General features: G+C 41.7%; 2 protein-coding genes across 3 annotated transcripts in view; one reads left to right on the plus strand and one right to left on the minus strand.

The window, feature by feature from the left end:
- Positions 1–1,925, minus strand: part of PKIG (cAMP-dependent protein kinase inhibitor gamma) — a 110,241-nt gene extending 108,316 nt beyond the window's left edge. Inside the window, exon 1 of one of the 2 annotated variants that reach the window (XM_036824899.1) lies at positions 1,807–1,925. The gene's annotated coding sequence lies outside the window, so the exon portion shown is untranslated. The remainder of the gene's footprint in view (positions 1–1,806) is intronic. The other variant, XM_036824901.1, reaches the window with a different exon arrangement.
- A 7,634-nt stretch (positions 1,926–9,559) lies between these two features.
- On the plus strand, positions 9,560–27,532 carry SERINC3 (serine incorporator 3). Its single transcript, XM_036825777.1, has 10 exons — positions 9,560–9,711; positions 14,995–15,156; positions 15,995–16,188; positions 18,269–18,348; positions 19,009–19,146; positions 19,274–19,443; positions 20,557–20,647; positions 21,973–22,153; positions 23,925–24,152; positions 24,806–27,532. Exons 1-10 carry the CDS (start codon positions 9,673–9,675, stop codon positions 24,942–24,944), a joined length of 1,422 nt encoding a protein of 473 aa, XP_036681672.1. The 5' UTR covers positions 9,560–9,672; the 3' UTR covers positions 24,945–27,532.
- Positions 27,533–27,733: the final 201 nt, after the last annotated feature.

The raw sequence follows: 27,733 nt of genomic DNA on the forward strand, positions 1-27,733 counted from the left end.
CTTGTGTCTCTCTCCTGCTTAAAAAGACTTCACCTGATTCCCCAATTGCTCTCCAGCTTTCTCGCTTCTCTTCACAGCCAAACTTCTTGGAGCTGCCTACACTTTGCCTTTACTTTCTCACATCCCACTCTCTCCTCTTCCCACTGACATATTACATTGAACCTTTGGAAGCTGCCGATATTATAGATTCCACCCCCAACATTTCACCAAATCTGCTCAACTGGGTCTTCAGTGACCTCTATATTTACTTATGCAAAAGGCACATTTTTAACGTTTAACTTCTTTTACTTGAAATCTCAGCAGCATCCAGCAAAGTGGACCTCTTCCTTGGGCTTTCGTTACTACACTCTCCTAGTTTTCCTCCCACTTCTCTGGCCATTTCTTCTTGGTGTAGTTCTAAGTGAATGGTTCTGCCTAGAGTGTACAAGATAGTGGCCCTGAATGACCTGGGCCTTTAAAAGAAAAAAGAAAAAACTCTCTGAATGGGTCTCTTCCAATACTGATTCAGTTCCAGTTGTACTAGACTGCTTTTATCTCCATGAATGTACCTTTAATGTCTGGAATACATGCCATGAGGGCAGGAACCTGATTCCTTACTACTTACACAGTGCCTGGCACATAACAGGTGCTCAGTTAATATTTTTTTTTGAATCCCCATAAATGAATAGCTGCAATGTGAAAAACTGACTGGAGAAGTGATGAGACCAAGAGAGAACAAAAAAATCCCTGATCTTTTGAAAACCATACCTCTGATCACGCAACACACACTCACTGCCTGATTTAAATCCTTTGGTGCTCCCCACTAACCGCCATGACAAAGTCCAAACTTAGGAGGAGATACAAGTAAAGTCTTTCTTCTATAAGAAGAGCACCTGCTTATCTCTCAAACACACTGAGCCAGATCACTTCCACTTCCCGGAATCTGTCTCTTAACAGGCTATGAAATCCCTGCAGATGCCCAAGAAGCCTGCACTCTCTCCCCAGGACCTTGCACTGGCCGTTCTCTCTGCCTAGAACACTATGCACTCCACCAGCTTCATCTTCCGGCCAATACAGAGGCAGCCTTCATGTCTCATTTTGGAAGTCATCTTCTTTTGGAAACTCTCTTTGACCACCCTCCCCAACCTCATCTCCGGAAATCTGGGTTAACTGCCTTCTCTGTGCATTCACAGTCCCCTGTATGTCCAAAATCATAGCTGGAACCACAATGAGTTCCTATTTATACCTTAAATCTGTGGAGTTCCCTGAGGACAAGATGTCTCATTCACTTTTTTACCCCTGGCAATTAGCCCAGGCCCTGATACACAACACATGCTCAATGATGGACCTCCTTGGAGTAGTAGTAGTAACAACGAAAGCTCCCAAGGTTTACCTGCCAGGATTTGAAATATATTATTTGCTTTGTAATAAGCTTCTAAGATAGGTGCTATCATTATCCCCACTCTGCAGACGGGAAAACTGATGGACAAAGAAGTTAATCCTCTCTGGCCCCAGAAGAGTCGCACAGACGCACATTTTCTGCAATTTTGAGTTATTCCTCGACCCCAAATAAGAAGAGCTTTAAAAAAAAAAAACTTTCGAATCAGGCCAATGGCCCCCAAATATAATAAACAGACCAAAGCGCAAGACGGGATTAAAGGGCAAGAGGGGGCGCAGCCCCGGCGCCAAGGGTGGGGGGAGCGGATAAAGGTCAGGCCCCGTCTCCTTCCCGGGAGTCCCCAGCGGCCCAGCCCCTCGCCCGCTGAGACGAGTCGACGCCGGGAACCGCGCGTTAGGACCGTGACTACCCGCCCGGACCCTGCTCACCTGCCGTCCCGCCGCCAGCCGAGCCCGGGCCGCTGGCCCGCAGCGCCTCCCCCGGGCTGCCTGGCGCCCGCCGAGCACAGCGGAGCCCGTTGCCTTGGCGACCGGAGCTGCCGAACTCCCGCGGCTCGCGCTACGGCGGCTCGGAGGGGACCAGGAGGCCTCGCGGCCCCTTCCGCAGCCCCCTGGCGGGCGGAGGAGGGAAAAGCGGGCGGAGGAGGGGAAAGCGGGCGGAAGTACGGGTCCGGAGCGGAGGGGGACCCGGGTAGGGGTTGGCAGCCTCAAACTTGGCCCGGAGGGACGGGAGAAGGAAGGAAACTTTGGGGGAAAGGGGGACAGCCAGGCCGGGGGAGGACTTGGGCTTCATATCCTGCCTGTGCCTCAGTTTCTCTCTCTGTCACCTGAGATGGAGACTATTCCGGGAGATGACGGAGCCGCAGGCGGAAGCTTGCTAGACTGGGAATATTTAAAGATGTGAAAATTGATGTGGGAAGGGTAGCACATGCCTCTCTCTCTTTAATTTCCAAAACGGTGGTGGGACAAAGAATTTTTTTTAAAAAACCAGAACAAGAAACAAAAAAACTTGTTTCTTTGGGCTCATGGTGAGAATGCGATCACCAGATTTAATTTCAATATGAGAAATAATGTACTTTAACTTGTGACTAGCAGTTATACTTCCTGGAATAATCCTGCAGATAATCTTGGAACATGAGCATAAAGAATATTCATTGCTCCATTGTTTGTAACAGCAAAAGGGCTGAGACCAGTCTAAACGTCCATCAGTAACAGATTAATTATGGTACATCCGTAAAATGGATTACCAGAGAAAGAATTAAGAGGGACTGAGGTAGATACAGATACAGTTTCCATATAGACCTAGCTTCAAGCTATGCATATAGCTGTTGACTGAAAAAAAAAAAAAAAGCACAACCTAAAAGTTGAGAATTATGTTTTATTTGGCTGGACACAGCCTCTCAGACAGCTCTGAGAGACTGCTCCAAAGAAACGAGGGAGGAGTCAGAATATATTTGAGTTTTTGCAACAAAGATTACTGTTAATTAAAGAAAAACATATCTCAAGTTGAGGAATTGAGCACTTTTCTGTGTACAGGAAGATGCAAGAGTCTGGGCTCACTGAAATCATTCCTTTGATAGGCAGCTTAACTATCTAGGGCCAGTATCCTGCTTTTCTCCATCCTGAATCCCCTCAGGGTGCACAGCTGTGGGGGACTGCAGTGGCTGAGGGTTTGGCAGCCCGTTGGTCTCCATCCTGAGTTCCTTCAGGCCTCGCTATCTGGGGTGGGTGTAGTGGTTTGACGGCTGCAGCATCCTTTGTTTACTGTTATGTGTCACCTACAAATTGGCACTTGCCATCTACCTCTACAAGGATTAAGTTATGAGTTGCTGCAGCTGCTGACCTTCAACACCCAGTGAAAGTTCAGGGTGGAGATCAGGAAGGAGGCACTCTGTGCTCTAGGAAGAACTGGCAGAACAGGTCTTCAGATGGTTAGATATTTTTAAGAGAAGATTTTATGAGCCCAGTTCTTACATTTCCTCTTATCTAGAAAAGCACTAAAATCTTTCATGGTGATGTCTGCTTCTCGTGACTAGCAGCAACCTTCTGCAAAAATGTGTGCTTGATTGCATGTACTCCCCCCTCACCAAAATCACATATATAGTGACCTTAACCCCTACCTCTTTGGAGCCGTTTCTCAGAGCTATCTGAAATGCTGTCTCCCAGGCTATAGTCCTCATTTTGCCCCAAATAAAACTTAACTCACAACTCTCACGTTGTGCATTTTTTTTTCAGTCGACATATGGCAGGCAACATTTTTCACTTCACACAGCGGTAGTCTCCTAACTAGCCCTGTCTTTGCTTCTATTCTAACTTCCAACCCTGCCCCAGTCTCTTCTCCACCAAGCAACCAAAACGATCCTTTTAAAATGTGAACATGATCACATCCTTCCCCTGCTCAAAACCTTTAAGCATGCTGAACAAAATCTAGAGTTACCATGATCAACAGACCCCGCCCCCCCCCTCCAAGTGAACTACCTCCCTGGATAGCTGTCCAATCCCATCTCTCACCATTTTCCCTCTTGTCCATGCTCCAGCCACCCTGGCTTTGCGGTTTTTAAGTTAGGCATACTTCTATCTCAGGGCCTTTCCTCTTGCTGTTCCACATTGGGACCACTCTTCCTCCAGATATCCCCATGACTTCCTCACTTCTTTCAAATCTCTGCTCAAACGTCAGGTCTTCAAAAAGACCTGCCCTGACTATTTAAAATAGCAGACCCCACCAACTCTGTCTTCTCTTCTGTTTTATTTTTCTTCGCAGTTCTTGTCAGTATCTGATGTAATTTTATACATTTATTTGTTGCCTGTCTCTTTTTGTTCCCAGTGAGTTTAAGGTTCTTGCCTCGTCGTGAAACAATTTGGAGACAAAGCAGGGAGGTTAAGAAAGTAAAGTGAGAATTTATTTAAGCAAGAATCCACTCTCAGAGGGAGAGGGCAGACAGGTGAGGGGTTGCTGCCCTGGGCTTCTTTGGCAAGCCGGTTATTAAGGGCATACAAATGAAGGGGCGAAATAGTCACTGGGGAAGGAGGAGTTTGGGGGTCGTATTCCCTGATTTTCATCCCAACTCCATCTTCCCGAGGGGAGGAGGGATTTTTGTCCTTATTTAGTTTAGATCAGAAGTGTCATGGCGTTGGTGCATGATGGGTACTTCTAATCTGCTAACTTAATAAGACTAATTTTATTGTAATGAGAGCATAATGAACAACAGGTTACATTCGGACGCAGGAGATTCCTGCCTTTCCTCACCTTTCTTTGTCTTCTTCCAGGACACTTATCACCCAAAATGTGTGGTTTCCTGTTAGTCTGGAGGTTCCTGCTTTTCTCTGTCTGACCATGGACTCCTGCTGTTTACAAGATGCGTGACTTCCTCCCACCTGGCCCCTGCCCCTATTTCTCGGCTCATACCTAGCTACCTGCCTGCTCTAACATTTTCACTACAGCATAAACTCTCTTAAGGGCAAGCATTTCGCTGTTCCCTGCTGTTCTCTCATCACTGGGAACAGTGCCTGGCACATAGTAAGAGCTTGGTAAATATTTCTTGAATGAATGAATAAGTTGTGTGATATAAGCAATGTACAACACCACGTGGTTGGAACACTACAACAGGTAAAAGGGGAGTGGTAGGTAATACACACACAGCTGGCATATGCATACAAAACTCTGGAAAGAGATTCGGGAGACGGCAGGGGGCGGGGGGAGTAAGCTAATACATTTTCACTGTATGTTCTTGAGAAATAAAACACTGCCTGCCATATCAGTAAACAAAGGATCTAGCTACTACATTACAGCCTCCCGTAGGACAGTGAGCCCTGAGGGAACTCAGGAAGGAAACAAAGAATACCTGCCATCTAGCAGTCATCAGACTGCAGCCACTCCCAGCGGTGCAGCTTGAGGAATCTCAGGATGAGAAGACACAGGATATGCACCCAGATAGCTGAGGTGCATATCAAAGGAATGATTTCAGTGAGCCCAGACTCTTGCATCTTCCCATACATAGAAAGTGCTAAATTCCTTAACTTGAGATATCTAGTTTTCTTTTACTAAGAGTAGCCTTTTGTTCCGACTACCTTGGTTGTGTTGCAAAAACTCCTATCTGTCCTGGCTTCCCCCTTTCCTCTTTGGAACAGTTTTCTCAGCCTTTATCTGAGATGCTGTCTCCTGGTCTTGAAGTCCTAAGAATGTCTGCCGAATAAAACATAACTCTCAACTTTTAGGTTGTGTATTTTTTTTTTTCAGTCGACATTCTTTTATGCAGTATTAAAAAAAAATCAAGTTCTAGTAATTGCAATGAGACAAGAAAAATGAAATGTTTAAGTATTAGAAAAAACGAATTAATGACATTGTTTATAGATGACATGATTGTTTATATAGAAATTACAAAAAATTCTATATACACATTATTAAAGTTAATAAAAGTTTTGCAAGTTTGCTGAATACTAAGTCAATATACAAAATCAATTATATTTCTATATACCAACTACAAACAGAAAATTAAATTTTAAAAGATAACCTCTAAATGGACTTGAGGACACAGGGAGGGGGAAGGGTAAGCTGGGAGGAAGTGAGAGAGTGGCACTGACATATATACACTACCAAATGTAAAATAGATAGCTAGTGGGAAGCAGCTGCATAGCACAGGGAGATCAGCTCAGTGCTTTGCGACCACCTAGAGGGGTGGGATAGGGAGGGTGGGAGGGAGACGCAAGAGGGAGGGGATATGGGGATATACGTATGCATACAGCTGATTCACTTTGTTATACAGCAGAAACTAACACAACATTATAAAGCAATTATACTCCAATAAAGATGTTGAAAAAGAAATAGAGAATCCAGTTTAAAATGGGCAGAGAAACTGAATGAACAGTTTTCCAAAGTAGACAAATAATCAACAGTTACATTAAAAAGTGCTCAACATCACTAATCATCAGGAGAACACAAATCAAAACCAAAATGAGATTATCACCTCACCTTTCAGAGTGGCTGTTATGCAGAAAAGTGGTAACAAGTGCTGGCAAGGATGTGGAGAAAAGGAAATAAAGCTATCATATGTTCCAGCAACCCCACTATGGATACATATCCTAAGGAAATAAAAATAGGGTACTGAAGATATATCTTCATTCCCAAGTTCATTGCAGCATTATTCACAATAGCCAAATTATGAAAACAACCTAAGTTTCTCTGAAGGGATGAATGGATAAAGAAGATGTGGCATATATACATATGATGAAATACTATTTAGCTATAAGAAAGAAGGATATCTTCCCACTTTCAACAATTTGGATGGACCTTGAGGATACTATGCTAAGTGAAATAAGCCAGACAAAGAAAGACAAATAATGAATGGTATCATTTATATGTGGCATCAAAAAAAAAAAAAAAAGGTCAAACTCATAGAAACAGAGTCAGATGTGGGCTGGAGGATGAAGGAATTAGGGAGTGGTTGGTTAGTGGATACACACTTTCAGCTATAAGAAGAAAAAGTCTGAGTAATGAAAACATGGTGACTATAGTTTATCACACTGTATTGTGTAATGGAAAATTGCTACGAGAACAGAGCTTAAATGTTCTCAACAACAACAACAACAAAAAGATAAATGTGTGAGTTGAAATATCTGTTAATTAACTAGATCGGAGGAATCCTTTCACAATATATATAGACATCATATCATCACGAAGTATACTTTAAATATCTTAAAATTTTATATGTCAACTATACCTCAATAAAACTGAAATAAAAATTAACACATTAACTTAAAAAAAAATCAAGTACATGGGTTACCTTTTGAAACAATATATAGGAGTGTAAGTGATCAGATCATTCCACCCCCAAATATGCCACTTTGGCATAAGGATTACCTCCAGCTGAAGACACCTGAGAAGGAGACACAGAAAAGGTCTCTGCCCTCCCCCTATAAATTTCCCTTTGTGACGGTGTCCCCCATCTCCTCTCTACCAGGAGGGGCAAAAGTTAATCACAGGAGACAACTCTAGATAGACTCTTATCGGTGAGAGGAATCTACAAAACAAACCCTCCTAAAACAACCCTTATCTTCCATTAGTTTCTCCCATATATTTACCTTCCTACAGCTCTTTGTCAGAATGGTATAAAAGCCTCCATGCCTAGCTGGCCCAATCACTAAACCTAAGAGGTGCGGGGGTAATTTTTCCTTCCCTCCAGGGGGGAAAACAACCTAGTTTTGACAGTATGAATATGGGCGGGGCTGCTCTGTGTGACAGTGAGCTCCGCCCCCCCCCCCACCCCACCCCCCCCCCCGTGCTCCCAGAACAGGTGTTGCTGAGGGATTCTTACAGGAGGAGGTGGGAAATTGGAGCAGAGGATCTCAAAGATCCGCTCTCCCCCACCTTTGCCACCTAGACGAGGCACACTTAACCACTTAGGGTCAGAAACACTGAGAGAAGGGCAGGGTCCCACATTTGGGAGGACTAATGCTTACAGGTCAGAGAGTGAAAAACCCTTCAGCCGCTGGCTAGACCCATTGTTCCTCACTGAACATAAACAAGTGCTCACAGAATATAAACAAATATCAAACAAGGCCACTCTGTATTTGGAACAAGGCATAGACAAGGCCACTCAGGAACCACACATATGACTCAACATCCTCCTCTTCTAACATGAGTGGGTCCTGGTTCTTTTTCAGTGACAACTCTGGCCCTGCTTTAATTCTCCTACCTTCTGGATAAAAATTAAGATACCTGTTATTGAATTGTCCCTGCTTCTTGACTGTGTCCAATTCAAAACTGTTCCCCACTTCCTTAAACCCCTCTTAGAGGTACCCAGCACAGACCCAAATCCTACAATAAGGTCTTCCCAACTCCCTCTTACCAAGATACCTCATGGTTTCTCTTAATGCATTCTCCCTTAACAAACAAGCTAAATAACTCTAATTCATTTTGACTGTGGGCATGTTCCTGGTAGAATTTGATCACGGGCTTTATCACAGTCTTAGCTTTATTCTGCCCAGTCCAACAACACGCAGACAGGGAGAAGCAAGGATTTTAAGGGCTACCTGGAAGGTTCAGTGGTCCTGAAACAGCCTGACTTGGGCAAGTAGTTTGGGGGGCAGAAAGAGAGAAGGGAATTAGGAAAGCTTGAGTAATTCTCCTTCCTCAGCCATCAACCCTTTCTGTGGCTTTAGGCAAACCATCTCACTTTGAGTCTTTTTCCATTTCTGACAAGAAAAGATTTGAATCTATTTCTAAGGCGTCTTCCAACCTAAATATTCTAGGATCCAAACTCTACAGGTTCTCATACTCCCAGGAAAATGTTCCCCTACACCAGTTATTTGTAGAATATTGCCATCATTGTTGCCATATCTACATACCACCTGTTTTTACGTAAGTAAATAATTTTTCAAAATTTTTTCTTTAAATGGACTCAGTTTTTACTTAAATTTACAAAGGAAAATTTACACCACTACTTAAAGGGAAATCAAGTATTGCTTGGTAGAAGTGGAAGAATTTCTACAAACACACATATACACAAACCCTAAAACAATGTTATTTAACTGTAGATGTTGTTACCTTTTGATGAGATTTGGAAAATGAAGCCTTTGCTCTGCTAAAAAGGGAGATAAGCAAATGTTAGAAAAATGTTAAATACATACGAGTGGCAAACACACTTTCTCTTTAGTTTGAAACAAGACTTTCTCACTCTGCCTTTCAGTGTTACTTAATGTCCTATATATACGTGCATCCTTAGATCCTTTCAGTCACCCCAAATGGTTTATATATCCCACAGTTTAGGAAACAGTGCCCATCTTTCCTGCTTAACTTGGGCTCATCCTTCAGTTCTTAGACTTAATATAAATACCTCAGATTAAATATAAAGTCCTTCCAGGACTACTCCCTAACTGATTACCTTCTCCTTACATAGTAGGCATTAAACACACTTTTACTGAAAGAATATTTCCTCGTAATACTTTTCCATAGTAATCATCACAATATGCCATGGTGCGTTTCTGTCCATTGTCAGTCTCTTCTTAACTTGGCCATGAATTCTTGTGCACTTCTGTACCCCAGATCTTGACATAGTGGACTCCCAGGGAATGCAAACGAGATGAAGGAATAAACCCTGCTCTGCTCCTGCAGCCTCGGGCCGGTTTAGCCCCGCCTCCTCCCCCAGCCCTGCCGAGGGCGGTGGGCGGGGCCACGCATGACGCAGGCCGCACGTTTGTGGCCTGAGAAACCGTCGCGTTTCTGAGGAGACGCCTCAACCAGCCGTTACTACCGCCCTAGGAGCTTCCGCATCGGCCACCTCCGTCATCCGCATCACCATGGGAGCTGTGCTGGGCGTCTTCTCCCTCGCCAGCTGGGTGAGTTCGGGGTCTGGTGTCTCCGTCGGTCCTGTGGTTTGGGGGAGGGCGATAAGGGCTCCCCAAGCGCAGACCCCGACGGGCCTGGCGCCCGGGGCCCGGGGTTTGGGGGTCCGGCCCTGGGCTGCAGAGGGTATCCGGGGGGGTCCAGGATAAAATCTGCGATGCCCTGCGATCAGCATCAGGCGGTTCGCCTTCTGCGATTGTGGAGGAACGTAAGAGGCCAGCCCTCCATTGTTTACAATTTTGATTGCCCCGCCCCCGCGAGCCGTCCGGCCTCTGGGTTCCTCCGGAGCTGGAATGGGACTGGGGACTGAGCCCGGCTCCCGGGGCCCGGGCTCTCTGGTTCATTTCCAAGCACCTTCTTAAGGTGGCGTCATTTATTTGAGCGGGGAGGTGGGGCTTGAATAATATTTTTATCCCCTAGCACAGGATTTGCCAAAGCTACAGAGTCTGTGGCAGAGGTGAGATTTTAACCGAGGCCTGTCTGCGGTTCTGGCGCAATGGAAAGAAGGCCTTGTGGATTATTATTCAGAATTGGAAGTCATGGCCTGAACATTTTGGGACCTTGTACAAGTCATTTCTTTCTGGTTTCCCTTAAGATGAGGACAATCACCCCAGCATTCCTCGCCTCAAGAGCTGTTGTGAGGATGAAATGAATAAATAGGTTGAATCACTTTGTAGATTGTAAACGCCGTATTTTAAAAAAGGAATTTTGGGATCTATGGAAGAGAATATGCTGCGTTCACTCATACACTCGCTTCCGAGGAGCATGATTCCTTAACATCATTTCCTTGTTTCCTAATTCCCCAGCTGACTTAAATGACCAAGGACTCTATTTCAGCTCATGCCGCTACTTTTTCTTAGGGACAGAATGTATTTTCCATCCTTTAAGGTTGTTGATCTTAAATGAAAAGGGCTGTTGGTCTTTTAAGGGCCTAGATTGTAGTGGCTTTCCAGTTTTTCAGCCTTGAACCAAAGTAAGAAATAAATTTTACGTGCTTGATTTAATACACCCATTTAGACACACGTTTCGTGAAATAATTCTTACCTTTGCCCTCTGCTGTACAATTTTTCTTTTCTATCACATTAAAAAAAAAAATCCTGGTCTTTTTTTTTTTTTTTTTTTTTTTTTTACAGTTTACTAGTGGGTCAAACTCACTGTTTACAAAATAGATTTAGAAAAAAATAGTTAAGAAGGAAATTAATTAGGGCGTGAATTGGTAATTTGAAACCGGAAACACATTTTGGCTTTGATGTAAAGCTGAGATTTGAATTGATGCCATCAAAGCATTTCTACCTATAAATCACTTTTATATTTTATTAATTCCTTTTGTTCAATAGGAACAGCAAGGAATTCAGTGTACCAGAGAATGGAATGAGTGAGGGGAAGAATAATAGAAAATGAAGTCAGAAAGGTAAAGGGAGCCAAATCACATAGATACCCATTGGCTGATTTAAGGACGTTGGCTTTTACTCTTATGTGATTATGGGGATCCATTACAGAAAAGAGGAATGATGTGATCTGACCAGTGTTTTAACAAGGTTGCTGTGTGGAGAACAGATGTTAGAAAAGAAAGGGTAAGGCAGTGTAGGGGAGGAAAAACTTACATTCTCAGTGGGTAGTGGTTGGGGCCTGCGAATTAAACTGAGAAAAGACAAATTAGCAAGAGAAAAAAAGAGTTCATGTACTTGTGCAACCCACATACACGCAGGGGTTCTTAGTGATGAATAACTCAAAGGGGTGGTTAGAATATAGGGCTTATTATATACCTAACTTAATTGGAGTTAGGGTTAGGATTGGGCGGGGCAGAAAAGGGCTTCCATAGGAAGAACAAATAGGTTTCTTTAGGAAAGACAAATGGGTTTTTAGGAGAACAAACAGGAGATAAGAAAGTTTGTGATAGTACTTGTTTCTGTGGGTGCAGAGGTCTTTTTATCTTCTTCATGGCCATAAAACTTCCTTGGAGAGAGAATTTATGGCAGTTGCTGCTTTCAGTCAGATGAGAAAAGCTCTGAGAAGGCATTTTTTTCTGCTTCTTTTGAATCTCACATGTCTTCATATGAAAATAATTTTTACACTAACTCAGGGTTCTGAATGGGTTGCTATAGCAGCGAGACAGGAGCTATTCATTTAATCCAGGTGAGGGATGATAGTAGTGGCTTGGACCAACGTGAGGATGCTATGAAAGTGGCCAGATTCTGGATACATTTTGAGGATAGAGCTGATGTGCTGACAGATGGAATGAGAGTTTTGGAAAAAGAGAAGGCATTGAGGATGACTCCAAGGTTTTTGGCCTGGGCAACAGGAAGAGTATGTGACTCACCTGGGTCCTCGCACTCTTTGATCAATAGAAATTGATAAGAGGCCAGACGAGAATTTCAGCCAAGCAAGAGAGAGAAAAAACAAGTAACAGATGGGGGAACTGGTTCCTTAAATGGGATATGGGAAGGAGCGAATCAGTGGGTTGAGCAAGAGGTGTGGCTTAGGTAATCTGCTCTCCCCCTTGGTGCGGCTCTGTGCAGGGATCTGCGCGGTACCCTGCTACTGCTCTGCGCACCTCAGAAGTGGCAGTTGGTTTGTGGCTTTTTTGTATCTTACTGTTCATGTGTGCAGTTATTTTGAGTCCCTTATCGTTTCTTTGTATTCTGTTGCTCAAGGGTTAGTCCAGGTGCAAGCACTCAGGTAAAGGGTCCCAGGTTCCAGCCTATCTCAAATAGAGTTGTTTACTGAGATGGGGAAGTGACATACCATATAGTAGGACAAGTTTGTTCCACAGATTGAGTACCTACTGTGTGAAGGTGCAAGAGATATAACACTAGGTGGGCCCCCCTCAAGGTACAAGACATAAACAAGTAAGTAGATGTATTGGTTTGCCAGGGCCTCATAACAAAATACCACAGAGTGGGTGACTTAAATTACAGAAATTTATTGTCTCATGGTTTTAGAGGCTAGGAGTCTGAGATTAAGGTGTCAGCAGGGTTGGTTCCCTCTGAGGGTGGTGAGGTAGACTCTGTTCCAGGCCTCTTCCCTAGGTCCTGGGGGTTTGGTAGCAATCTTTGGTGTTCCTTGCTTTATCAATCTCTGCCTTCATCTTCACATGATGTTCTCCCTGTGATGCATGTCTGTGTCCAGATTTCTCCTTTTTATGACATCAGCCATGTTTGATTAGGGGCCCACTCTTCTCCAGTATAACATCATTTTACCTAATTACATCTGCAGCAACTCTGTTTCCAAATAAGGTCACATGCTGAGGTACTGGGGATTAGGACTTAAACATACGAATTTTGGAGGACACAATTCAACCTATAGCAAACAGTAGGCAACTATCATTAGTTTATTTAATTGGCTAGGGGGAAAAAAATAGCTAAAGGGAGTCAGGAGTGTGAGAGTACAGACAAAATAAACCCGAAGCAATTAGTGTCATTGTTTTCAGCTGTAAAATGTCTGTATTTCTGTATGTGACCAGATACAGACTTTTATTACAGTCTTTTGACCCAGATTGTAGTTAAGAATTGGAGATGAGGCTGGGTGGTCAATTCCCCATGGCTGTTTTGATTATGGATATTAACGGTTACCCTGATATACGGAGCCCCTGCTATGAAAGGCATTGTGCTAAGTGCTATGTATTCCTGACATTATCTCATAAAAGATTATTACTGGGACCATACTGTAAAACCAGACTCCCCCAGCGTTGCATTTGCTGCTTCTGCGGATGATTCTGAACTAGCCTATCCTTGTAATGTGACTTCATAACATCACCTGTCAAAACAATTCAGGTGGTTTCCTAATCAAGCATATAGAAGAATCACTCAAAGTATGTCCTCTCATCTGGAATGCTCATTAGGAGAATTTAGGTGACCAAAGATCCAGGTTACTTTTTTTAAAAAATTGAGGTAAAATTTACATTACATAAAATTAACTATTTTAAAGTGTATAATTCAGTGACATTTAGTATATTCACAGTGTTGGGCTATCATCACACCTGTCTGATTCCAGAACATTTTCATCACCCCAAAGACAAACTCGATTTCTGTTTAGCAGTCTACTCTCTTCTCCCCACTCCCTCCAGCCTCTGGAAACCACTAATCTGCTTTCTATCTCTGGATTTACCTATTCTGGATATTTCATATGAATGAAATCATACAATATGTGACCTTTTGTGTCTGACTTCTTTCGTTTAGCATGATGTTTTCTAGGTTCACCTATGTTGTACCAGCTATCGGTACTTCATTTTTATGGCCAAATAACATTCCATTTTGTGGGTATACCACATTTTACTTATCCATTCATCAGTTGATGGACATTTGGGTTGTTTCTGCCTTTTGACAATTGTAGATGGTGCTGCTTTGAACATTCATATACAAGTTTTTGTTTGAATACCTGTTTCAGTTCTTTTGGGTATGTATGTAAGAGTGTAGTTACTGGGTCATATGATAATTCTATGTTTGACTTTGAGGACTCTGCAGGTTACTCTTTTTTTTTTAATAAATTTATTTATTTATTTATTTTTGGCTGCGTTGGGTCTTCGTTGCTGTGCACGGGCTTTCTCTAGTTGCAGTGAGCAGGGCTACTCTTCATTACAGTGCGCGGGCTTCTCATTGCAGTGGCTTCTCTTGGTGTGGAGCACGGGCTCTAGGCACGTGGGCTTCAGTAGTTGTGGCACATGGGCTCAGTAGTTGTGGCTCGCGGGCTGTAGAGCGCAGGCTCAGCAGTTGTGGCGCACGGGCTTAGTTGCTCCACAGCATGTGGGATCTTCCCAGACCAAGGCTCGAACTCCAGGTTACTCTTGAATGGAGCTAAATGTCTCTTGCTTTCATTAATTATAAGGGTTTCCATGTAATGTTGCCTTATGCTGTAATATCAGATTTGGTAGCTAGGATTCCCAGAAAACAGCAAATGGAGTTAGTTTCTATTTTTCTCAGTATTAGATATATTGTTTTTAAATAAAATATGCTGTCTGTGAGAACATAACCAACATTTATTGGGCTTTTACTATGTTTTAGGCACTGTGTTGAGTGCTCATTTAATATAGCAATGTCTGAGGGAGGAAGATTCTGTTATTGAGTTTAATTTACAGATGGAGAAATAAGCTTACATTATGTAACTTGTTGAGGTAAAGTGGCAGAAGTAGTATCAACTCCAGAGCCCATGCTTTTAACCACTTCCTCCCAGCTATCAGTTAGAACTCTCAAAGCCTGGTTTGCCTCATCTTCTGTTCTGGATGTCACAAAGGAGCCCGCTGAAGGAGGTCTCAAATGGTGATGATGTGCTTATTACAGGTTCCATGCCTTTGCGGTGGGGCATCATGTTTGCTGTGTAGTTGCTGTCCCAACAGTAAGAATTCCACCGTGACTCGCCTCATCTATGCTTTCATTCTCTTCCTGGGCACTATTGTATGTTGTATCATGTTTCATGAAGGGATGGAAACTCAGCTGAAGAAGGTAAGTAGAAGTAACCATAACCTTATTTAATGTAGTGGGTTTTATTATTTTTATATTTTGCAGAGTTTTAGTTGTAATTAGTATTTATTTTTCACTGTTGTGAAAGTCAAGTTCGTTGGATTTGTTGGGATTTTAAATTTTGGTTATAGTCAAGACACAGAATATAAAGGAATCAGTCTTTTCCCAAAGTAAAGGTAGTCAGAATGAACATCTTTAGTCTAACAGCTTTGGAAAAGATATTAAGAGAGTGGCCCTAAAACTTTATCTTTTCTTGTATGTTTAGTTTTAAACACTTAAACTAGACTAGCCCTTCACCTTCGGAAGGAGTGGGTTGTAGCATGAAAACTCATGGGAAAATGGGAGATAACCTCATCCACAGATAAGGGCCAAAAAGAGAGCACTCAGGACTTCCCTGGTAGTCCAGTAGTTAAGAATCCACCTTCCAATGCAGGGGACGCGGGTTTGATCCCTGGTCGGGGAAATAAGATCCCACATGCCTCGGAGCAGCTAAGCCCGTGGGCTGCAACAAGGAGCCCACACGCTGCAATGAAAGATCCCGTGTGCTGCAAATAAGAGCCAACGCAGCCAAAAAATAAATAAATAAAATATTAAAAAGAAAAGAGAGAGAGGGAGCACTTACCTTTTATTTTCAAAATGCAGCTTGTTTATACTATTTGGTGACAAGATTGTAAGTGAATTGGAAGACAGAGAAAAGTCCCACAGGAGAGTCTTGCAGTTGTTGAAGTGGTCCGTTTTAAAAATCCAGGCTTTCCTATTGTGGAATAGAATCTCTCTTTAAATGTGGATATTCCCATAACATTAAAATTGCTTTTTCCAGATTCCTGGATTCTGTGATGAAGGACTTAAAACCAAGGTGGTTGATACAGTCATGGATAAAGATTGTGATGTGCTGGTTCGTTATAAAGCCGTATATCGAATCAACTTTGCCTTGACCGTCTTTTTCTTTGCCTTCTTTCTTCTCATGTTAAAAGTGAAAACGAGTAAAGATCCCAGAGCAGCGATACACAATGGGTATGTAGGAATTATTTATTATTAACTTGTTATATTATGATGTGCATCCTCCCCTTCAGCAGTTAATGTTGCCATTTTGATGAAAGCAGTAGAGTATGTAAATCAGTGGCCCAGATGTATTTCTGACCTACTATACATGGGAAGTTGTTTCAACGTCATGTTCAGTTGGGGCCCTGCAGCATGGAAGAGGTAGAGTGGACAAGGAGAATCTTGTCTTTTTCCTGTATTTTTTAAAAATACCTTTGCTTAAAGTGCCTAGATTTTTATGGAACACCTATGAAACAGTTCAAGCATTGTACCAAGCACTACACACACACACACATTTTTTCTTTCTATTGTTAAAAGAGAAACATTTACCTGATATATTTAAACAGTATACAGAAAGATAAATAGTGAATATATTTGGGCCACTGCTTCACATATTCTGTCGCTTCCCATTCCTGATCCCCAGTTCCCCTTTACAGAGAGGTTAAATAAATTGCCTGAGATCTCTCAGCTAGTGAGGGTTGGAGCTAGGATTGAAACTCAAGTCTGTCCAGCTCCAAAGCTGCTTTCTTTACACTCTGCCATACAAGGCAGCCTTTAAAGATTGACTGAAAGCCAGGTTTGGTCCTGGCTTTGCCAGTGACGAACTGTGTGATTGTGGGCAAGGCATTTATGTCCAGTCGCCTGACGTGCAGCAAGCCAACCTGAAATGCTGAGGTTTGCAGCAGAGACAGGAAGACAGATCTCAGATCCGCCTCCCTGAAGGCGAGAGGCTTTAGATATTTATGGGATAGAGAAGCAGAGTAGTCTTAGGTTTGGGGAAAGGGAATTGGAGGTAAGGAAAAGGTGAGGTAGTGAGTGTTCTGCACAGGTGTATCTGAATTACATGCTTTTTTTTTTTTTTTTTAATTATTTATTTATTTATTTTTGGCTGTGTTGGGTCTTCGTTTCTGTGCGAGGGCTTTCTCTAGTTGCGGCAAGCGGGGGCCACTCTTCATCGTGGTGCACGGGCCTCTCACTATCGCGGCCTCTCTTGTTGTGGAGAACAGGCTCCAGACGCGCAGGCTCAGTAATTGTGGCTCACGGGCCTAGTTGCTCCGCGGCATGTGGGATCTTCCCAGACCAGGGCTCGAACCCGTGTCCCCTGCATTGGCAGGCAGATTCTCAACCACTGCGCCACCAGGGAAGCCCTACATGCTTCTTAATAGGATGCATGTTCAAAAATGGAGATGCTTAGCATAATCTGAGGGTAGAGTTTTTGGCACTCTGACATCAAAAGGATCATTCATTTTTGGCACTGACATCAAAAGGGTTATTCATTGCACATCTGTGCAGGCCCTGTTTTAGGGTCAGTGGTCCCAACCAGTCTTAGGCAGCTTGAACTGGACAAAAACTAACTCCCGGTTTCTGAAAAACAGCTTAAGCCCCTGTTACTATAGTGACCCATAAGTCAGAGGCGCGTTATCTATAGGGGTAGTTAAAAGAGTCTTGTGGTATATTATCTAGGCTACATGAAGGTTGGAGGGTATGAAATTTGAAAAAAAAACGTTACGATGAGCCTTGTGAAGGCAAGACTGCAAGCGGGGGCGGTTCTTTAACAAGCTGTTCCCTTAGCACTGTTCTGTAAGGCAAGCTCAAGGATTTCTGTTAGGCACCAGTGTCTGTTAACTATGGGGCACGGTTTCAGAATGGGTTTTTTAACACTATGGGGCATGGTTTTACCATGTTGTAAAAGAAGGATTCGGTAATTCACTTTCCCCCAGATCTAAGTTGATTGCTGTATATTTAGCTAACATCGTTAGTTTAGAATGCTCCAGAATTCTAGAAAAATTCCTATCTTTAAGTGCTAAAAGTAGGGAAATACTAAAGTAACATGTTTCTTTCTTGTGAATGTGCATGATTTGGTCTCTGTGCTAATGTTTGTCCTTAAATTGTGTGAAGTATTGAGTGAAGTAGTTTCATGTCAGATGAAGAAATAAGCCTAATCATGTTGGAAGTGGTTAGTAAGGCTTTATTTTTGCATTTTAGAAATTCATTTTTCTCAGTGCAAGGGCAAAAATTAGCATTTCATAAATGCACTTTTATATTTTAATAGGTTTTGGTTCTTCAAAATTGCTGCCATTGTTGGTATCATGGTTGGATCTTTCTATATCCCTGGGGGCCACTTCACCACAGGTATGGTTCACTATTAGGGGGGTCAATTATAATATATACAAACTCTACAAATGCTTGTGTGAAAGCTACATTTTCATTACTGATTTTTGCAGAACTGGTAATTAAATGAGATGGTGTCCAATTACCATGACTTGGTACTAATATTAAGATATTAATTGCTTGATTAAAGCCAGGAGGCATTCAGCCCACTTCTCAGCTGTTCTGGAACCATATGTTAATCGTTTGCCAATATTTTAATAGTTTCCCTTCTCACTTGGCAATACCAAGTTAATCGGAGAGCTTGTCAACGTAGCGACTTGTAACCGTGTGCTCCACTCTCCCTGTCTTAACCTGCTTCCTTATCGTGACATCTGTGGATTTCCGCTGTGATTATTATCCCTGTAAGTAAAGGAAAAGGCTTATATCTTTTCCATTTGGAATGTCAGACCCTAGGCTCCCCTTGGCACAAGCTAGAACAAGTTTTAAAAGGTCTGAAACCCAACAGAACACTTCTCAGAGAATGCCTTTGAGTTTGGAATTGCAATAATCTTGCTGTACTGCTGGAGACAATGTCTTTATTACCTCTCTATTACTTGAATTGAAATCCTTTTAGAATGTTGGACAGTAACATTCTGAAATGTTGCTCCTATGGTGAAGAGTAACTGTGCTTTTGGTTTGTAGCCTGGTTTTTTATTGGCATGGTGGGGGCTGCCTTCTTCATCCTCATCCAGCTGGTGCTGTTGGTGGACTTTGCTCACTCTTGGAATGAATCATGGGTAAATCGAATGGAAGAAGGGAACCCAAGGGGCTGGTATGCGGGTAGGTATCTAAACCCCTATGAGAGCCATACTGCATTATGCTACGTTAAATAGGGTGAAAATTGGTCCTCGTTAGCATAAGAGTTTGTTATGATTGTGGGCATTCATGTTTGTTTTCTTTTTTCTAGCCTTACTGTCTGTCACAAGCATGTTTTATATCCTGTCAATCATCTCTGTCGTATTGCTCTACACATACTACACCAAACCAGATGGCTGCACAGAAAACAAGTTCTTCATCAGTTTTAATCTGATCCTTTGCGTTGTGGTTTCCGTTATGTCAATCCACCCAAAAATTCAGGTATGGTTGTGATTTCTGCTTCTTCCTCCTGTGAAGGATTTTTAATTAATGCTAAACTTGAAACCTAGGTAACCTGTTATATGAATTTATGTCCAAGACGATAAAGGCTTCTTAATTATAACTTAATCACTGTAAAATGTGCCATTGAGTGCCAGTAAATGAATAATTTCCCTATTATTTAAGAAAAAAACTATGTAACTTGAGAATTTATCGTTCTTATAAAATTGTTTATATCATGAGAATGATTCTTAGGAATCTTTAGCAAAGATATTTTAGGGGAATTCAACTAGAAAAAATAATTGATTTTAATATTTAAAACACAACTCATGCTCCTGAGTTTCCTCATTTAAATACAATATTTTTAAAATTCAGATATGAATTTAGGTATGAAAAGAACATCTAGACATCACCTCTCCTTTTTAAAAAAAAAAAATTATTATTTATTTTTGGCTGAGTTGGGTCTTTGTTGCTGGGCGCGGGCTTTCTCTAGTTGCGGCGAGCAGGGTCTACTCTTCGTTGCGGTGCACGGGCTTCTCATTGCGGTGGCTTCTCTTGTTGCGGAGCACCGGCTCTAGGTGTGCGGGCTTCAGTCGTTGTGGCTCGTGGGCTCTAGAGCGCAGGCTCAGTAGTTGTGGCGCACGGGCTTAGTTGCTCTGCGGCATGTGGGATCTTCACGGACCAGGGCTCGAACCCGTGTCCCCTGCATTGGCAGGCAGGTTCTTAACCACTGCGCCACCAGGGAAGCCCTCCTCTCCTTTTAAAAGTGAGAAAACCGAAATTCCAGAGAGGTGATGGGTCACCAAGCTAGCCAGTGACAAAGCTTAGCTTAGATTTCACTATACCAAGGAACTAGTAGTAAATCTAAGCCTTTGTATGATATACAGGAATTTCCAGGATTATGAAATGCCTGAGAACCAGCAGTACATGCCTCCTCTTTCTTGGTTCTTTTTCAAGCTAACTCAAACCGAAGGGTTACTTGTCATCTTTCAACTGTCGAGCAGAATCAGAAGGTTCTCAATTAATAACAATTCAGTGGGTCCCAGGAAGTATGCTGGGTTTTAGAAATTCAGCCCTTGCAATTCCTATGGCATTGTTTTCTTTTTGATTCTGTAGGAACACCAGCCTCGTTCTGGCCTCCTGCAGTCCTCTATCATCACCCTCTACACCATGTACCTCACATGGTCAGCCATGTCCAATGAACCTGGTAAGGGAGTTTTAATAACGCATTCATTTGGTGAAAACAAAGTAAGAAATGAGAATTCCCTGGAAGCCCAGTGGTTAGGACTCCATGCTTTCACTTCTGTGGGTCTGGGTTGGATCCCTGGTCAGCAAACTAAGATCCCGCAAGCTGCGCCACGCAGACCAAAAAAAAAAAAAGAAAAAGAAAAAAGAAAGTAAGAAATTACTCCTTTGGTGGGTGCGGAAACTAGAGCTGGAGCAAATGTCAGACAAACAAATGAACAGACAAAAAACTTCACTTAAATGTACAGTGTCCATGGTATTTACCTTTCAGGTTTTATTCTCCATGTCTATTCATAGCTATTCAGAGCTGACCGCCTAAAGGACCACAGTCCTTTATATAGTCCTGGCTTTTCCCTGGGCTAAGTCAAACTAGTTAAGAGCTGAACAAGGCAACATTGTTTTGGCCCTTTGTAGAATTACTTTAATTGAATGTTACTTTGGTGGTACAGGCTCCAGAAGAAACAGCTGCAGGAAATCTCCTTTTGTAGATCTTATGGGATTGTTTCTCAGTGGGGGTATTTTATGGACTCCTTTTCAAGGAAAACCATTATTGCAGACCATTCAGTGATGACTCAACTTATTTTTATTGTATTCCTGTGTAACTATGTAGAAACAAAACTAGGGATAAACTCCTTGTGCTTTTTTTTTTTTGATAACCAGGCCAAGTTTATTGAATCTAATCTTATTTTGCAAGCAAATTAGTCTTTTTTTTTTTAACTTTTTATTTTATATTGGAGTATAGTTGATTAACAATGTTGTGATAGTTTCAGGTGTACAGCAAAGTGATTCAGTTATACATTTTCCCATTTAGGTTGTTACATAATATTGAGCAGAGTTCCCTGTGCTATACAGTAGGTCCTTGCTGGTTATCCATTTTAAATGTAACAGTGTGTACATGTCAATCCCAACCTCCTTAACTATCCCTTCCCCCCACCCGTCCCCCTGGTAACCATAAGTTTGTTCTCTAAGTCTGTGTAAACTCCTTGTGCTTTAAGCACAACTATAGAGCCAAAAAGACTTGCCAGTTAAATTTCAAAACCAGTGAAATCAAGATTGACATTTATGATATTTGACAAATACTTTGTTGTTGTAGTTTCATTTCTTTTTTTCTAAAACTAAGTCTCTGGTTGCAGCACAGATGTGTTACTGACTGCCCAGTTGCAGGTTCTTTGAAGTGTAGCATTCCCATGTTTTAAATCACGAATGAGTGATGTATAGCACACCCCTCAAGTACTTTTGGACCAAGATGAGTTATACCTAAAGATATAAACAGCTTCTCATTTTCAGATCATTCCTGCAACCCTGGCCTGTTGAGCATCATTATGCACATGACCTCACCAACCTTGGCTCCTGCAAATGCAACTGCTCTAGTCCCTACTCCTGCTCCACCATCACAGAGTGGGCCTTCTCTGAATAAAGAGAATTTTATTGGGCTGGTAGTCTTTGTTCTCTCCCTTTTGTATTCTAGGTAAGTTAAAAAGTACTTAAGATTCTTATGATGGTTAGTAATAGAGTGAAGAAGCTATTTTGCTTTCAAAAAACAGTGAGAAGAATTACAAAAAATTAACTCTTATTTATTAAAGTCATTGACTTGCTTCAGTTACCCTGCTGTGTACATTTCTTTAAGTTCAGTAAATCCTCTCATCAAATAATTCTTCTCAGGCTTACTAAGAGATACGTTCTCCTTTATATAGGAGGATAAAGCCCTTACCTGACCCTAGATCAGCTAAAATAGTGGCTCTGAAAATTGGTTGGCTTATCTTTTTTTAAAACAATCTTGATTTTCTGATCACTGTAAATAATATTTAAACAATTACAGAATTTTATACATGAAATGTTAGTCTGTAGTTAATCCAGGACACCAGATATAACCTATGTTAGCAGTGTGCACTCATTCTCCCACCCATTTTTATTGATATTGTCTGTATAAGTGTATGTTACTTTAATAATTTTAAAATATGAAATAATAAAATGGGCAAAGATATATTTATATAAATTAATAGCTTAAGTGAGAACAGTAGTAAATGAAATGGTCCTCCCTCTAAATTTACCTCTTCTATGATTAACATTTTGGTACATATTATTTCAGGCTTTTTTCCTTTGCTTATACTTACTGTCTATTGACCTATCTGTATCTATATAATTATGCATATTTTTATCAATAGTTACATACATAATTTTATTTATATCACTTGATATAGAATTTTTAAAAAATAAATTGGGAGCATTCTATATAACAGTATACATACTGTTCTGAAATACATATGAATTTGTCATAATTTGGACAGCTTTGCACATAATGTGTAGATTTATCCTTTTTTCTTTTTTTAATGATTGCTTAAAATATGGGTTGGCAAGTAACAGCCCTTTGGGCTGGCTTCCTATTTTTGTAAATAAAGCTTTATTGGCATACAGCTATGTTCATTTGTTTTCATACTGTCAATGACTGTTTTTGTTTGTTTTCCTTTGATTCTTGATCTTGGGGGCAAAGCTTTTAGTCTTTCCCTATTAAGTATGATGTTAGCCCTGACTTTTTAATAGATGCCCTTTATCAGTTTGAGGAAGTTCTTCTCTATTTCTATTTTGAGTTTTTATCATGAAAAAATATCAGATTTTTGTCAAATGCTTTTTCTGTGTCTGTTGAGATGTTCATGTGGGTTTTGTCCTTTATTTGTATGTACTTTTTTATTCAGTCATTTAACAAACTTTTAGTGAGTATCTGCTGTGTACTAGAAATGCACAGATGACTAAGGTCATTGTTGTCAAAAAGTTCTATGAATAGCAAGGAAGACAGGAACAGTAAGTGATACAGTAGAAGGAAGAGTAAGGAGCTGTGGGAATTTAATCCAGCCTAGTGATAGGGTGATGTCAGGGAAGACCTCCTAGAGGGCACAGCATGATCAGAGAATTTAAAGGGTGATTAAGTTAGCTGGGAGAAGGTGGGCAGTGCATTCCAAGCAAAGGAGAGGTACTTGTGAAGTCCTGGAAGCAGACATTGAGAGCATAGTATGTTTTGGGAAACTCCTAGGCAGTTAAACCCTCAAATTGTAACTGATGAGAGTACTGTCTCTGTCTTGTGATGACAGGCAGCAGTTCAGAACTTTAAGCAAACCCTTCAGAAGCCCTTCGGTCCCCAAAGCAGGAGCAGTTCAGAAATAACCTTCAAGTGTATTAGGCCAGTGACAGCATTTCGTCTTCATGGCCCCTTTCTGACTTACCTTCTTGGGGTCACTCTCCAGCATCCGCAATGCCAGCAATAGCCAAGTAAGTAAGCTGACCCTGTCAGGAAGTGACAGCGTGATCCTCCGTGATACGACTGCCAACGGCGCCAGCGATGAGGAAGATGGACGGCCTCGGCGGGCTGTGGACAACGAGCGAGAGGGCGTGCAGTACAACTACTCCATGTTCCACCTCATGCTCTGCTCGGCTTCCTTGTACATCATGATGACCCTGACCAACTGGTACAGGTAGGAGGCAGAGAGAGAGAGAATCGAGGGAAAACCACTTAGCCCCTTGGGGTTGCCTGTAAAGTCTCCATCCATTGTCCTGACCTCAGAATCCCCTTTTTTTACCCTTATAATGAAGTGGTGTTCAGTGCTCTTTTCTGAAATACTTTTGACTTTTTCTCCTCTTGCATTTGAAATCCAGTTGGAATTCATACAGGGAAAATCGTGGGAAGCCCTTCCAAACTTGAGTTACTGGAGAGAGAAAATCATGATATTAAGTGAGCTGACTTGTCTTTGTTCCCTGATTTTTCTCTGTCTAGAGATGTCCGTAGAGAGCATTCTGATCAAAGTAATCATGTGGTAAGGAAGGAAAGTTTCAGGGAAGTCATTTCAATCTAGACTTTGACCAATATGTAGAAGAGCCAGATGTTCCTGAAGAACTTTTTGCAAGGAATAGTCAGGGTTCTTCATGCAGGCAAGAAGATAAAAGCTGTTTGAGAGGCAGAGTCCCCTGCTCATAAAAACTAAAAATCGCAACTTTCTCAAGTCTCTTCTAGAAATTTACTAGGGAGTCGTGTCAGTCGAATTTCACTGGAGCATTTCTTATCTTTTGCTGAGGGGCTGCTGAATGCTGAAATTAGGCTCCTTTACCTAAATCTCTGCTGTGTTCTTAGCCCTGATGCAAACTTCCAGACCATGACCAGCAAGTGGCCAGCTGTGTGGGTCAAGATTAGTTCCAGCTGGGTCTGCCTCCTCCTCTACGTCTGGACCCTTGTGGCTCCGCTCGTCCTCACCGGTCGAGACTTCAGCTGAAGCTCTGAGTGCCAAGGACACCACTGAAATTCATAAAGGTCTCCTTTGCTGAAAGCTCACATCCCTTTTACTTTTGCTTCAACTAATATATTAAGCAAACTCTCTGCAAATAAGGCTATATCCAGGTTTATATCAGAGGGCAAGAGTGAATGATGCTTGATGCAGGATCAGAACTTTTCGTTTATATTATGTTTATTTGTAAGGATATAGAGTAAAAGGAACGTTTTGCCGTTTAAAGTGAACTACAGCTGTGCTGTGAAGAGAGTTCTTTATTAAGACTTGTAGGTTCCTACAACTTTGATTTAACATGTAAGACAGAAAAATGTTGGATATTTGAGGCCCTCGTTAATATATTTCTATTGCAAAATCTTTAAAAAGCATAGTAATTATAATAATGCATTTCTATGACAGTTTTCTTCTGTGAAAGTCTTGTGTGAAACAAGCTCTCTGTTCAGTCCTTAAACTCATAGTGCTTGGGGAAGGGAGTACATGTGTGGGTCTTGCCCCAGAAGAGGGGTTGCTGGTATGGCTACTGTTTCTATAGCTTGAGTTTTTTCATTTACTTTTTTTAATGTTACAGCCTTGATGCTGCTTGATTTAAGCCTGTGGCTTTGCCAGAAATGTTAATTTCAATTAAATGCTTTGTAGGTTTGGTTAAACTGAAGATTCACTTGGGAAAACAGTGCCACTTTAGTCTATGTAATTATCTTGTTATGAGTATGTAAAAGTATAATGCATGTGTATTTATTATGTTTGCACTACAAAGGTATTTGATTAAAATAGAAAGACAAGCTTATAAGGCCCTTTCTTTAACAGCTTTTATCAGTTAGCAGCCATTCTATGTTTTTCATTTTTTTTGGACATGTGGACAGTCAGGTTTATAAATCATCTTGCAGAATTCTCCTGTTCCTCCTAAAACTTAAGGTCTGGCTGGTGAGTAGAGTCTTGAACTCATTTGGAAATTGTACTAAATATCTTTTCTGGGCAAGACACTCGGGTAGATGAGAGAAAAGGTCAGCACTCTCGGGAAACTTCTTCGGGAGAGGTAGCACACAGGGCGGTAGAATAGAACTGTTCACTCAGGGAAGCTTTACTGAGTGTTCTGTACCAGGCCCCGTCAGGTTCTGGGATGCACCTTTAAACATGACAGACAGCGGCTCTGCCATCTTGGACTTAGAGTTTCGAGGAGGGTATAATGAGCTGACAGGTGGTACAACGTGTTGTGATTAGTGCTGTGATTTAGGAATTGCAGAGAACTCAAACTAGAGGTGCTAGGTTGGGGTGTCATGGTAGGCTTCTTGGAAAAAGTGTTGTCTAAGCCAAGAAATGTTAGGAGTTAGCTAATAAAAGAGAAATGGGGAAGTGGAATGGCATTGCTGAAGGGTAGACTAAACGGTATGTTAAGGGTAGGGAGATTTAAGAAAAAAAACATGTTCAGTGAAGCTTACAGCTGTAAAGGGGAGAAGTGGGCAGGGACTAGGTCACGAAGGGCTTTGTAAACCACATTGAAGAGTTTGGACCTTATGCGAGGGCAGCAGGGGACATATTCACATATTCAGAGTGACGTGGATGAACGATGTCTTCAGTCACTGTGGCTCATATATGGAGAATGGATTTAGGGACATGAGACCAGGGGCAGTCCATATAATAAGATTTGAAACAAAGAAGTCAAAGTGAGGATGGAGAGAAACTGACAGCTGAGAGCTACTGAATAATTAAAAATTTTAACTCGGCAATTGATAGCTATGGGGGAGAGGTAGATTCCTGAGTGATGCTGGTTTAATCACCTGAGTGTATGGTGGTTCCGTTTATATTGTGAGAAAAACCGGAAGGGGAGGAACAATTTGCACTAGAAGAAAGATGGGAGGTGGTCCCTCAAGATGGCTAAGAGTCAGACTGTTTAGGTTTGCAAACAAGCTTTGCCATTTTCTATCAGTCAGACTGGTCAGTTAATACTTACTGAGTATATACTATGCTTTATGACCTTGGGCAACTGACAAGCTGTCTGAGCCTCAGTGTTTCCTTTGTTTGAAAGTTTATCTTAGTCCAAAAGATTGTTTAGGGAGTAAAACTACTTTGCAAAGTGCTTAACCCATTTTAAGCACCATCTGGTGGTAGCTGCTAATCTCCATGTGGGCTAATATGAGACTGGACAATAGTCAAAGGTCAGAGATATTCAGCCATAATCTGGCGGAGGTTAGATTTGAGGTGTTCTTACAGAATTAAACAGATGGGACATAGAGGGGACAGTCTCAGTTGAGCTGTAGGTGAGGGGTCAGGAAACAGGGCTTGATGTGAAGTGTTGGAACCACCACCATTTAAACCAGTACCTTATGCCGTGGTTCAGAGATAAAGTTGCCAGGGATTTGGGGGGCAGTTCGGGGAGGTGTAGCCCCTTACTTTGCCAGTGAAAAGCAATCACCTCATTTTCATTAAAGCAGGGCCAGCCAGATTAAGACTTTTAAAGGTCCTGAACTTCCAGAACATTACTGTGTACCATCCCCTACCTTACGTCATTTAAGGTAAAAGCAATACTAAACTGTAAAGTAAATGTAATAAAGTCCAATAAAGTTTTTATTTTTTTCTCATCATGATAACTTTGATATTAATTTGAAATAACAAATTCTCTTTAAAAACGAGAGTGCAGTGTCCCTGCTTTGCTTGGTTATACCCTAAGAATAAGTTAAAGTTGGCCTGTTGCTAGGACACCCAGTAGTTTACTCAAGACTCAAGTGAATTACACACGTTGAGTGCTGAATTATATACATGCATAAAAAATGTCAGTATTT

The sequence above is a fragment of the Balaenoptera musculus genome, chromosome 15 (genome assembly GCF_009873245.2).
Source record: "Balaenoptera musculus isolate JJ_BM4_2016_0621 chromosome 15, mBalMus1.pri.v3, whole genome shotgun sequence".
NCBI classification, from domain to species: domain Eukaryota; kingdom Metazoa; phylum Chordata; class Mammalia; order Artiodactyla; family Balaenopteridae; genus Balaenoptera; species Balaenoptera musculus.